Below are 13,385 nucleotides of genomic sequence, written 5' to 3' on the forward strand. Positions count from 1 at the left end.
CTGCTAAACGGATGATGAAACTTACATACGTCCTCGAAATTTCTGTGGCGTGAGCTAATGAGGAGGCATGATTTCATCCTAAATGCATTGCTTCTCCTAGGTTTGGCGCGCGATGGTTTCTTCGGACGTAGGGGGGATCGCCAGTTCTTTTCAACTGTTGGTGCTGTCTTAGTTGGTCAAGCAGGTCTGCTTTCTATCTCTCTCCTGTGTATACCGCTCATATGTTAGTTTTCCTTATGTGTATCCGCTGTTTGCACATTACATGTTGCTTGCCCGTACCTCAATTAGCAAAATTTGAGTAGTATATAATTACTTTACTAAATGAATCTTTAACTTGTGCCTTCTGTACTGGTTGCATATATGCAAAGAACCCAAATGTATTTAGCATCCGATTAGGACAACAAAACTAAGCTGCAGCTGCAGGTTCTTTGTCTAGGTTGTAGGATCCTTGATTTAGATCACTTGGCACTGATCAATGGAAGTATACTAACTAATTCCTGAAACAGCCACATGCATAATGTTGTGATGGTTATATGCACTGCGTAGTGTGTAAGACAACTTGTTTTCTTGATGTTACTATTGCTATATACAATAATTTCGTTGTTGTTTCATTTTTTGCTACCTCTTACCAGTTCTGTGTATGTGTTACAACGTTACACTTTCAAATTTTTACAGCTATTTAGTTAAACACTTATTTATATTCATTTTCTTCTTTTACATCTCTTTAAGTGAATTTTCATATTATGCCCTGAAATCCCAACTTCAATCTGAATACAGCTATTTTTCTTGGTCTATGCAATGACTCTGCACTGGCTCAGGATGATTCAGCTGGTCTAGGAGCTACAAGAAATGAGCAAACTGAGGAAAACGCTACAGGTTTACAGCGAATCGAAGATGGCTCAGTGGTCTCAAATGAACACACTGTCAAATGGAGAATCTTCACTGATAATGCTCGAGATTTTTTACTGAAAGCAAGTAACTCATAACCTGTAGATTTATTCAAACCACCTTTTGTCTCTAACTTACTTTTATACTGTTTTACCGTTTATTCTAAGCAATAGATCTTTCTAAAGAACAGAACAGCAATCCTATTAGATATATATAACAGAACAACAATCCTATTGTATAGTCCAGAAGGTGGTTGATTTTTCAGTGAATCAATTTGTACTCGTTCCACACTTTCCGGTCACCTGCTGATACTGCCAGTAGGATGACATCATCAGAAACCTTGGATATGCACTTCTAGTTTTCCTATTAAGCTATTTATCGCTTCACATATGTATTCCACAACCATAATGTTAGGAAAATAATTTGCTTTTGCTCGAGAGCTTGGTTCAGCACTTCCTTCCCTGACAGGGAACTTATGTGTTTATTATTGGATGGGGAGAACAAGGATAACTTGTATCCATGTGCCGGACCTTCATTCTGCATTTCTGCTTGGTGGAGAACCTACCAAGCATATAACATGGATCTCCTATCCTGCGGAAAGGAAAAAGAATTTCACATTCTTCCTTTCAGGATGGGAGGATTCCGGAAGTCTTATTGGTATCAGCCTATGCCCAGTGGCTTGGCTCTCGAGCCATATGTGAGTTCTTTTCTAGGTGCAGCCATGCCATCCTGGATTTGAACTAGAGACCTCTCATAATTATTTGTTCCAAAATTTGATGCTCTTATGAAGCCATCAGGCTGGATATGGGTTCATGATTGTGCTTATCCTTCTATTTCTAGTAATTGAGGAATTTTGTTTTATGCTACGTTAAAATATAGGATTGCATCTCGTGTTTTGAGTCTTAAAGAAGTATACCTTCAAACAATGGCTTTGGCTGTATGCCTGTATCTATAATGGCTTTGAGGGAATGTGCATTGAAGTGAACCACTGGACAGTTCTCTTTCATTTTTAGTAGAAACTGGGACTTGTCACTCTCCAGTTTCCACTCTTGCGTATTGAGTGGCTTAAAGGGTATACTTCTACCCATGGTTTCATTTTGTCACTTGAGTGGTATTTAGTGCAGCATGTTAAAGTGAACCCTTAACAATCTGCAATGTTCTTGCATTGTAGCAAAGTTATTCTCCTCAAAATTGTGATGTGAGCCAGGTTAGACATGTACACTGATATGAATATATTAGATTGGAAATTTTGAATCATATTTTCTGCACATTTATATCTTGGAAGTTGCTCATTGTCTGAGAGATTGTCTAAAGGCTGAATCTTTAGTCATTTATACTCTTTATTATGCCATCAAAGGTTTCTTTCCATTTTGTAGAGAAACCTAGATGAAGCTGAGAAGTTTTTCCAGGCAGCCCTACATGAAGCGAAAGAAGGATTTGGACTGAGAGATCCACATGTTGCGTCAGCCCTTAACAATCTGGTAATTGTTAGTTTGGTTATTTACTGAAGACTAATATGCTCTTTAATCCATAATATAACCTTGAGTTTTACAAAGTTGAATGGCCTTGCTTTGCTTTGAATAAATAAATAAACAAATTCATATACACATGCACATTGAATCGGCAACTTATTTGTTGTGGTGCTTGGTTTTCTCCGTGACCTCATTCTGTTGTTATCCTTAGAAGAGCTGCATGTTAGTTGCCATCGCTCCTTCACCATGCTCAACGCTAGTTACATGCTAGCTTCACCACTTTGCCCTGAACCATAATTTGGTCTAAAGTTATTTTGTTTATTGGGATACATTTTATTATATTTTTGATTTTTTTTGTTAAGATATACTCCCCCTGTTGTCTTTTAACCGTTGTTAGGACAAGGACATTGTCTCCAGGGCATTACTTTTCCTATTTTATATTCATAAAAATATTAAAGATATAAACTGCATGGAAGGGATTCGAATGAGGTCATTATCAGATACCAAATCTTAATGTTGTTACACATGTTAATGAGTTAAGATTTCGAGGTTTTACTGCACCACGTTCTAGGGCATCATCTATTTGAGAACACAGGGAGGTGGAAGGGGGAGGTCAGAGGGATGAACGAACCATTATCACCAACACAAATATTTATAGTAACATAATTGATAATAGGTATACATTCTTGCTCTTCTTGAGTACTTGTTGAGGGTCTCAGTATAGTTTCGCCTTTCTCCTGAACATGTTGGTGATTTTACATCTAGGGATAGCATATTCCAAATTGCTTAGGGTTACTTACTAATAGTTAAAATTACATGGTAATATCAATTGCCATGTGGCTATCTGATCTTGGTTGAAGAGAGCATAACACACACAGATGTCAGCTTACATTCACTTAGCTGAAGCAGATTATTGATGCAAGGACAATGGTGGGGAAAAAGAGGGAGTTGATGAGGAGGATTAGGATCTAGTACCATGATATGTTTTGCCACCCACAACTACTCTTCATTCTGTTTGCGCTAATCACACTCAAGTTAAATGGGCCAGGTGTAGACAGGGCTATGTATATGTCAATACTATTAACACCGCAAACAATTAATACTAGGCTGGATGGAGCCAAATATTTTAATAAATTGTTACTCCCAAATTTTGCAGGCTGAGTTTTATAGGTTAAAGAAAGAATACGAGAAGGCTGAGCTATTGTATCTGGAAGCAATTGAAATCCTGGAAGAATCATTTGGATCGGACGATATAAGGTACATTTGGATCTTCTTTTTCTGCTATCATTCATTATGGGTAGACTGCAAATGTTGTATTATCAACTTGGAGTATTCACTAATGTTACCACTGTAACTAAACTTTATGCCAGTATAGAATGGTGAGAAAATTAGGTATAACCAGTACAGTACTACCCAAATCCTATGCACCATTAAAACAACTAGTTGATACCCCGCGCTTTGCTGCGGGATATGTGGATGAATGCATGTTATACATTCTAGAAATGATAGATGTACATGTTTAAATAATGTGAAAATGATAATGATTTGACATTGGTTGCATATTGAGTTCTAAAAATACAACAAAATTGTAAATGATATGTTATATTTGCATGATATTTAAAATACTATAGATAATAATTGCTAGTGGGTGATGACGTAGCACACTTGCATGTGATTTAAAATACTCTAGATAATAATTGCTAGTGGGTGATGATGTGGCATACTTGCATGTTGATCTTTAGAAGTTAGTGGGCATCAACTTTATAGTAAAATAGGATTAGGTCCACTTTAATCGAAACTTTTCAAGTTCTCTCACTTTATCATTCCTGTTGCTCCTGTCAAATCGCCCAACTGGCACTAAACACCAGATTCTTCTTGATCTCCTCCCTGCCTCTGGTTGGTAGACAACCCCCAGATGCACCTCATGCTGAGTTCCCAGCCCCTTCCTGTCTAGATCCGTCCTGGAGCTTCTCTCCCAACTCCAGTACCAGGCATAAGGGGTGCCGCTGGTGGTTCTAATTATAATGAATCCAAACACTAATTCTAATTAATCAATCAGCGATTTACAACAATCTAAGTTCAAACTAAATCAAATCAACACAACCTGATCATGCTGAGCATGTTACATAAAAAACCATATCATACTCCAGAAAGAATCTTCATTACAGCTGCATGTGAACAATTAGATTCATTGTAAACATGGTTTTAAAACGTTGCCTAGGTGTCTGGGTATGCTGAGAGGTCAGGGTGTCGCCTCTGGCTTCCCTTCTTCACATGGAGCGTATGCTTCCCATGATAAATCATGTGAAATCGAGGGGTAGCCAAGCAGATTGAGTTCACGCACACAGAGGAGAAATCAAGGGCACATGCTCTATTTTTTGCACAGCTCTGCATTTTCTTGTGCACATTACTCTTCATGGTCTACTCTACTACTTGCACCCGTGCACCTCTGTTCTTCTGCTTGTGTGACGTGTTTCTACACCTAGGTGCTTTGCCCTGCTGCTTGTGTGGAACTTCTCTCAGGTGCTTCTGTGGCACTTGGACACAAGAATTGGCAGCAACGCTGTATGTATATACTACAAAATTCGGTGAAATTGTATAAGTTAGGATATGTGTAAGGCGTTGCCTTGATGCATGGCTTAAATGCCTAGGTGTTGCCTAGGTTTTTGGAAGGGAGTGGGTCAACTCACCTCGTGTTATCGCTTTAAGAACACTGATTGTGAAGTGTTGACAAAGAGAGTTTAGGAGGAGACGGTGATAGTGCATGGAGTCTGTCTGACATGTGCTTGGACAGACAAAAGGGGGGGGGGGGAGGGGGAGAAATTAGACTGTTAGAGGTGTGGATGGCTCTTGGAGTCTCGGTGGAAGGCTGCCAAGCAGTGGCCTAGCCTTGCCTGGTCAATGATTTGAAGGGAGAAGAACCAATGTGCTGGGGAAGTGGTTAGTGGAGTATCCCCAATCAAGAGAGGCTATGGAGTGCTATATGAATATATGATGAGAGGAGGAGGCTAGAAGCTGAAACCGGAGAGGAAAATGAAATTAAGGCAAGTGAGATTGAGGCATCTGGTCAAGTTGTTAGGAGAGTTGCTGGCATGTATCATGAGTGGTATAACACAAGGCTTGTGAAATTTAGGTGGCATTTTAGTTAACACTAATATTTATTAGGTGGTATATAAGTGGTAAAACAATCAGTTATGCTACCCCTCTCGTGTAAATGTACAAGATGTAAAGAGCCTGACCACATACTTAGGCCCCCTTTGATTCAAAGGAAAGTTAGAGGAAATTTGGAGGATTTTATTCCTATGGTATCTTTTCCTAGATGATCCTTTGAATCAAAGGAATTGATAAAATTGAATCCTATGAAATTCCTATGAAATGCCTCATGCCATGTAAGTTTTGGAGGAAATCTAACATGAGGTAGAACCCCATGGAAACTTTCCTTTGGGTCTTAATCTCTCCTCTAATTCCTGCGCTTTTCCTGTGGTCCAATCAAACGGTCATTCATGTGTTTTGCAATCCTTTGTTTTACACTTGCATTCCTGTCAAAATCCTACGTTTTCTCAATCCTGCAATTCAAAGGGGCCCTTGCTAAAAAAAACAAAGCGTAATTTTTTATTTATTCAAATTTTAAGTGTCTTTTTGCAATTACTTCTATTTTAATCAAACTCCCATTCTGTATCTTTTACATGCTTGACCACATCTGGGTAATTATCTTAATTTTGTTTTAAGTGCTTATTTCCAATTATTTTAATTTCAATCAAATTCCCATTCTATATCTTTTATATGCTTTAAAATATATGGAAACACAAGATGTTTTGTCTTTGTTTTCTAGTTCTGGTAATTATCTTAATGTTGTCCATCTATGAATCATACTTTACTGTAGGGTTGGAACTGCTTTGCATAGTCTTGGAATATGCTACCATCTTCAACGCAAGTTTGCTCTAGCTCAGACATGTTATGAGGTACCTTTTACGGCCTCATAGGTCTTGTCTATTCTGTTCTGTTTTTTCCTTGGTTCTTTTACTGTGATGGGCAGTCTGGGATGTTTTTGTGTAGAACTATCATGCAATAGAGTACTGGCTATTGTTTATGGGATCAGCATATAGGGGCAGTAGTATTCTGTGTTCCTTAGCTTCAATTGTAGTGTTTGTGCTCTGTCGAGAGTGGTAAACTAATGGAGCCATTTTCATAGCATCTTTTGCCAGATTGAATAATGTGTACTATCTTGCTCCAAGCATGTAGGTTAAAGAATTTCCTAAAGCATCGTAGCAGCAATACAATGACCATCTGAGTTGTGGCCCACCTAACCTGTTTTTACTACAGATAAGGTTGTGCTTGCAGAATGAAAATGCACAATAAAAGCATCAGTGAAAAGAAAAAAAAACGATGCTATTCAGTTCTTACTATAATTATTTTGTTAGTTTTTTTTTGTGCTCTTGATGAATGTGTTTTGCCAACATAAGCTTGCTTCTAATACTGTCATCTGTTCCTGTTGTTTCCTTTTGCAGCGTGCTTTGAAGGTACTGTAAGTTAACTTATTTGTGACTCCTTTCTCTCTCCAGGTTGAATATGTATTTACCTGAATTTCATGTATTGGTCATCAATGGTGGTACTAATAAGTGATATCACATTAACAGTACTTGAGTCAGTGTTTTTGTTCTGCATTCACATCATTGTTTTTGATTTGAATGATGGCATGCAAGTAGGTTTGACTGTAATTTCACAGAGAGCAAGACAACAGTGTCAATTGTTCTGCATTCACATCATTGTTTTTGATTGAATGATGGCATGCAAGTAGGTTTGACTGTAATTTCAGAGAGAGCAAGACGACAACAGTGTCAAAGTTGCGTGTAAATTATAGTGGTGCAAAAGTAGACTTCTTTTTGTTGTGTTAATTTGGTCATCTATCCCTTTTTGATGGTCTTATATGCTATATGGAGGTTCACTGGCAACATTTTTTTTTTTTAAAAAAACTTATTAGTTGAGTTGTTGAAAGTTCAAGATCTTATCCACAATACACTATGGATAATGGGCCTTTGACCTTTGCGCACCACCACCCCCCTGTTCTTCATGCTAGTTTTGTTGATTCAACTAATAGTTAGTACTTATTAGTGATTTCTGCAATGAATATGCAATAACAATGCATATCAGTTGACAGTTACTGATCCGACTAGAAAATAACTTGTCTTTGCTTATATGTAAAAAAATATATTTAACTACAGTAGCAAGGAAATTCCATTTATTACTATATAATATGTCTGTTTTAATTGCATCTGTAGATAGAAGGACGTGTTATGGGGATTGGTCATCCAGAGTATGCAAGCACAATGTACCTTCTTGGCAAGGTACTGTTGCTCCTTTTATATTTATATTGCTGCTGTATATCGTGCTCTACATTATAGACTCATTACCTTTTGTCAGTAATCTTGCTTGTGTTACCTTAGTCCTGTTCCTTTCAATCAGGGTGGTACTAGCAGTATTTTGCTGTTTAAGCTATTGTTGTAGTGTTTTTATATTTTCATTATTTTGTGACTGCAATCCTGCGGCATATTGCCTTTCCAAACCTGCACATTCCAGCTGAGGATACTTCTGTTTTGCTGTTTAACCTATAGATATAACTTTTTACTTTTTTTTTTCTTGTCAATGTATCAGCTCACATTATCTTCCTTTCTTTTGCTACATTTTTCTGTAAGTAATCATTGCCTTTTGTCGAGAACCAATCAGACTCCTAGTGAAGACCTGAATTGTACTCCCTCCGTCCAGGAATATGGGGGATTATTCCCAATCTAGCACAAATTAAGGAAGATGAAAGATTGCATCTAAGACATCCAGCAATACACATCGGCACATTGAATGAACTGCACAATGTACACCTTTGGGGATTAAACTATTAAACTTTGGCAGGTTGAATGGTGTGGAGTAGCACTAGTACATTCTCTGTATTTCTTTTATTCTGACGGGAACTGGTGGAGTACTTAATTTCTAGTGGATGGCATCGATTGCTCCTGTCCTTGCTAGCCTCGGGTAAACAACTCTTATATTCCTGGAAATACCAAGGGGCAAAATACCCTATATTCCTGGACAGAGGGAGTAGTATCATTTGAACTTATTCTGCTCTCTAATTGATACCACCATCATTTATGTTGATTTGATCATAAAATTTCTTCTACTCTGATTTTCCTTGTCATGTAAGGTTGCGAGGGAGTAGAAAAAAAAGAAATATAGAATAGTAAAAGTATATCTGGCCTCATGGTACTGTTTGGCAAAAACTACTTATATTAGTATCCTCTTGTCTCCTAGAGTCATTTATTTGTAGCGACCCACCTATACAAAAGAACTCAATCCCACAATTCTATGCTAATTATGAAGTTGGTCATTATGGAAAGAAGGAAGCTGTCATGAACATTTTCCTCCTGCTGTCACTTTCTTGTCAGATAAAATAATTACTTCCTTTGTTCCAAAATATAATCATTTCTAGGTTGTTTAGCAAATGCTAGGGTTAAGGGGAAAAATTTTCCCTTTTCGTCACTTCAGTTCAATGGCCAAAATTTTGAATTATTTAGATTCCCCACCCAAGCACCTGATTGGCTGAAAATGCATGGATTTCTGTGTATTGATTCAGTGTCCCAGAAATGCTTGTATTGTGGTAGAAATTTTGAATCCTAGAAATGCTTATATTTTGGAATGGAGGGAGTAGAAGATATTAATTAGGGATAAGGTTTTGTATTTAACCTTTTCCTATCTCCACAGTTGTGTTTAGTGACTATAGTCACATAAGCCTAAATTTCTTTGCTGTTATTAGGTGTTAAGTCAACAAGGAAAAGATGCAGAAGCCCTTATTGAAGAGTCTATCAGGATATTGGAGGTATGATTACCATATTAGTTCATAAGTTTGGATCTTTTGTATGTGCATGTATATGTTTGATGAGGATTTTACCATGATTTTAGGAGTCTGGGCTTGGTGAGTCACCAATATGCATACAAAGAATGAGGTATCTCTCCACGGTAAGTGCTTATTACAACATCTCAGTTGTCTGCAATTTTTAGCGTTTGGGCACTCAATATCTATGCATATGTTTTACTGTACATGTATATTGGTCCTACTAAACTGTGGTAAGAGTTGTATTTTTTATTTTTATGCATGGCATTTTGCCGCTGAACCCACATCAAAGGCGTTAAATACACTGAGTAAACGGTAGACAAGCTGAATTTTATTTTCTATAAGTAGGGGATAAGCCCAAAACTGCTAGGTGCCAGGGGCGTTGCGGGGGAGTGAGTGCGGGGCTGGGCTGGGGCATAATGTGCAAGGGCATGGGGCGCATATGGGTCACGACATGCGGGGTTACACCTGTCACAGCTGGTGATACACTACAGTAGATCGTGCCAGATATGCAACAGTTGGTGTTTTGTGCGTGCGTGAGTTGAGCCTGCGAGCTCGTTTGAGTTGTTGAGCCTGTGTGCTTGCGTCATGTGACTAGCTCTGTTTCTATTACAGCAAGGGGAAGGGGTTATGAAAATGAATAGAGAAAACTAAATCTATCTCCATCTCTGCTCTGTTTCTCTTCTGTTCTTCTCTGTTCTTCTGTTCATCCTTTCTCTGCTGCTTCTCTCTATCTCTCGATCTCTCTGCGATTCCAATCTATTACAGTGGTATCAGATTCGGGTTTTTGTGGTTGATTCTTTTCATACTCTCTCGATCTGACTGGTAAAAATCTCTGTGCTCCGGGTTGGTGGCTACCCCTGCGTGCGGCCGCTGTAAGTTCGGTTCTGGTTCGGTTGGATTTGGAGAAGGCACCACGGCGCCCATCAAACTCAGTGCTCCATTGCAGCAGTCGCTGGACTCAATGGAGCTCTTGGAGAAACTGGAGTCCATCACTCAGAGGATGGAGGCTATTGATGAGAAAGATGGAAAAGCACGGCGGCTGGATTGATCAGGTGGCCACCAAAGTAAATCTCGCTTTGGAATCTGTGGGGAAATTGCAGCAGGAGCATGCGCAGGCTGCGCGTCTTCAGAAGCATGCCTTGGGTGACCAAGTGAGTACTCTGGGTTCCCCGTCCTCTCTCTCCATGGCTAGTTTGGGTGCTTCACCACCTCCACCGCCGCCTCCACTTCTTGTATTTCTGAAATCTGCTCCGCATTGGGATGGCACTGAATCGAGTCGCCCCCTTCCCATGAAGGGGGCTGCGAGCCAAGAGTTGTTTGCGTAAGATGGATTTGCCTCGTTTTGATGGCTCTGACGTTCGTATTTGGCTTGATATGTGTGAAACCTATTTTGACATGTATCATATTCCATCTACTATGTTTAAAGTTTCTGCAGCGGTTCTTCATGTCTGGTATTGCAGCAAAAGTGGTATCAGTCGTTTAAGTTGGTTGAAGAAGTTCGCGATTGGTCTCCATTTCTTCATGCTGTTGCGTTGGAATCTGAGCGGCACCACTCAGCATGAGAAAGTGCAGGTTCTGCAAACTTGGCGTCAGACTGGCTCTGTTGTTGAATATAAAAATCAGTTTGATTCTCTTGTTTACCAAGTGCGTGTGTTTGATCCTTCAGTGGGTGGTATGATGTTGGTATCTCACTTTATTTTGGGACTGGAGGATGAAATTCGAGCTGCTGTGGTGGTTCAATTACCAGACACTATTTTGGGACTGGAGGATGAAATTCGAGCTGCTGTGGTGGTTCAATTACCAGACACTATTCAACAGGCTGCAGCTGTTGCTTTAATGCAGGAAAGTGTGCTGCTTGAGTTGGGAACTTACAAAGTTAAGAAACTGTCATACAAGCCATCTGGTGTTAAAGGGGAAACTTCTCATTCTAGTGATGAAACTCTGGCTATTAAACCAGAAAGGGCTGAATTGTGGAAGGCAAAACAACTAAGAGATTATAGATGGGCCAGTGGTCTTTGTTTCAAATGTGGTGACAAATATTCCCCAGATCATCAGTGTGCAGTTACTGGGCAGATTAAGGCCATGCAAATAACTGAGGTCATACCTGATGATTTGCTTAATGCTGTGGCAGCTGAAGAGAACTCCGATCAGGAGGACACTTGTCATATTTCTTTGAATGCCTAGTCTGGTGCCACTCATTTGAATACTATTTGACTCATTTGGTGCAGAATAAAGTGTTACTAATGTTGGTTGATTCAGGGAGTTCCCATGGTTTTATTGATTTCAATTTTGCCAAACTGCTGGGCCTGCCATTGCATCCCCTTTCTCCATCAGTGGTGAAGGTGGCTAATGGTGATTCTCTCTTGTCAATATATGGTTCCTAATGGTGATTCTCTCTTGTCAATATGTGGTTCCTAATTTTACCTGGTGGATTCAAGGGCACACATTCTCTTCTGACATGAGGGTAGTACACTTAGGGGGCTATGATGCAATTTTGGGTATGGATTGGTTAGCTCTATGGGGGGATATGTCCTGTAATTGGGCTCTTAAAACTTTAAAGTTTCAGTATCATCACCAGTGGATTGTGCTGCAAGGGGTGCCTGACATTCAGTCCCCACCTGAATTGTGTGTTGTGTCTTTGCCTCAAGTGCTGAAATGGCAAAAAGGGTGTGACATTTGGGCAGCTGCTTTACTGGAACCACATGAAGTGTCTTCCTTACCTCCAGTGCCAGCCATTGTTATCTCCTTGTTGACAGAATTTGATGATGTTTTTCAAGATCCTACCTGTCTGCCTCCTGATAGGACTTATGATCATGCCATTGCCTTGCTTCCTGATGCTGCTCCTGTCAATAGCAAGCCTTATAGATACTCCCCTCCAAAAAGATGAAAGAGAACACCAAGTCAAGGAGATGATTGATTCTGGCCTTATTACCCCAAGCATGAGTCCGTTTGCATCCCCAGTTTTGTTGGTCAAAAAGAAGGATGGCACATGGCGTTTTTGTGTGGACTATAGGAAGCTCAATTTGATCACTGTCAAAAGTAAGTTTCCTATGCCTATTGTTGATGAGTTGTTATTGGATGAGTTTGCTGGCACTCAATTCTTTTCTAAGCTTGACTTAAAAGCTGGCTATCAGCAAATTAGAATGGTGGAAGGTGATGAGTTTAAAACAACATTCAAAACTCACCATGGGCAATTTCCGTTTAGGGTGATGCCCTTACCAATGCTCCCTCTACTTTCCAATGTGTAATGAATTCAGTGTTTGGCTCTTTGATAAGGAAATATGTACTTGTGTTCATGGATGACAGTTTAGTATACAGTCCAGATTTGTCCTTTCATCTGGCTCATCTGAAACAAGTGTTTCTTCTCTTGAGACAGCATCAACTCTATTAAGTGCTCCTTTGCCTGTCCTCAATTAGAATATTTGGGCCATATTATTTCAGTGCAAGGAGTGTGTACGATCCTGCTAAGACTGCTGCCATGCTTGCATGGCCAGTCCCTACTATCACTGAGCTCAGAGGGTTTCTGGGTCACAGGATATTATAGGAAATTTGTTAAGAATTATAGTATTCTTGCTAGACCATTGACAGTGTTGTTACAGAAGAAAGCATTTCAGTGGTCTGACTCTGCTCAGCAGGCTTTTCAGCAACTCAAAGTGGCTATGAGTTCTACCCCTTTGTTGTCTCTACCAAATTTCAATCAACCTTTTGTACTGGAAACTGATGCTTGTGCCTATGGTGTGGGTGTTGTGTTGTGCTTAATCAGCAAAATCATGACCAGCTAATCAGAAACTTTCCATCTATATGAGAGTTCTTGGCTATTATGATGGCAGTTGATAAATGGAGATGCTATTTACAAAGGTGCCCTTTCACCATCAGAATTGATCACAAGAGTTCATGCCATCTCAATGATCAGGTGCTGGGAACTGAGTTACAGCAGAAAGCTATGACTAAACTAATGGGCTTACAATACAACTTTCAGTACAAGAAAGGAGTGGAGAACATTGTGGCTGATGCTTTATCTCGCATGCATGTTCACTCATCTATTTCTGCCTTGACAGTGGTTCAACCAATTTGGTTGCAGGAAGCGGTGAATTCCTATGCAGTGGACAGTCAGGCTCAGCATCTTTTAATGGAATTGGCTA

General features: G+C 39.6%; 1 protein-coding gene across 7 annotated transcripts in view; it reads left to right on the plus strand.

Moving 5' to 3' along the window:
* LOC9267104 (uncharacterized) overlaps nucleotides 1-13,385 on the plus strand; it is a 33,191-nt gene that overhangs the window by 521 nt on the left and 19,285 nt on the right. For all 7 annotated transcript variants that reach the window (XR_010740605.1, XR_010740606.1, XR_003241866.2 and 4 more), the window contains exons 2-10: nucleotides 101-184; nucleotides 778-971; nucleotides 2,265-2,369; nucleotides 3,517-3,617; nucleotides 6,244-6,322; nucleotides 6,869-6,880; nucleotides 7,640-7,705; nucleotides 9,163-9,225; nucleotides 9,309-9,365. Coding sequence is in view for 1 of the 7 variants with exons in the window: in XM_015780908.3 (XP_015636394.1) it covers nucleotides 101-184; nucleotides 778-971; nucleotides 2,265-2,369; nucleotides 3,517-3,617; nucleotides 6,244-6,322; nucleotides 6,869-6,880; nucleotides 7,640-7,705; nucleotides 9,163-9,225; nucleotides 9,309-9,365 (761 nt within the window). In the remaining 6 variants the exon portion in view is untranslated. The remainder of the gene's footprint in view (nucleotides 1-100; nucleotides 185-777; nucleotides 972-2,264; nucleotides 2,370-3,516; nucleotides 3,618-6,243; nucleotides 6,323-6,868; nucleotides 6,881-7,639; nucleotides 7,706-9,162; nucleotides 9,226-9,308; nucleotides 9,366-13,385) is intronic.

This window comes from Oryza sativa, chromosome 4 (genome assembly GCF_034140825.1).
Source record: "Oryza sativa Japonica Group chromosome 4, ASM3414082v1".
Lineage (NCBI taxonomy): Eukaryota > Viridiplantae > Streptophyta > Magnoliopsida > Poales > Poaceae > Oryza > Oryza sativa.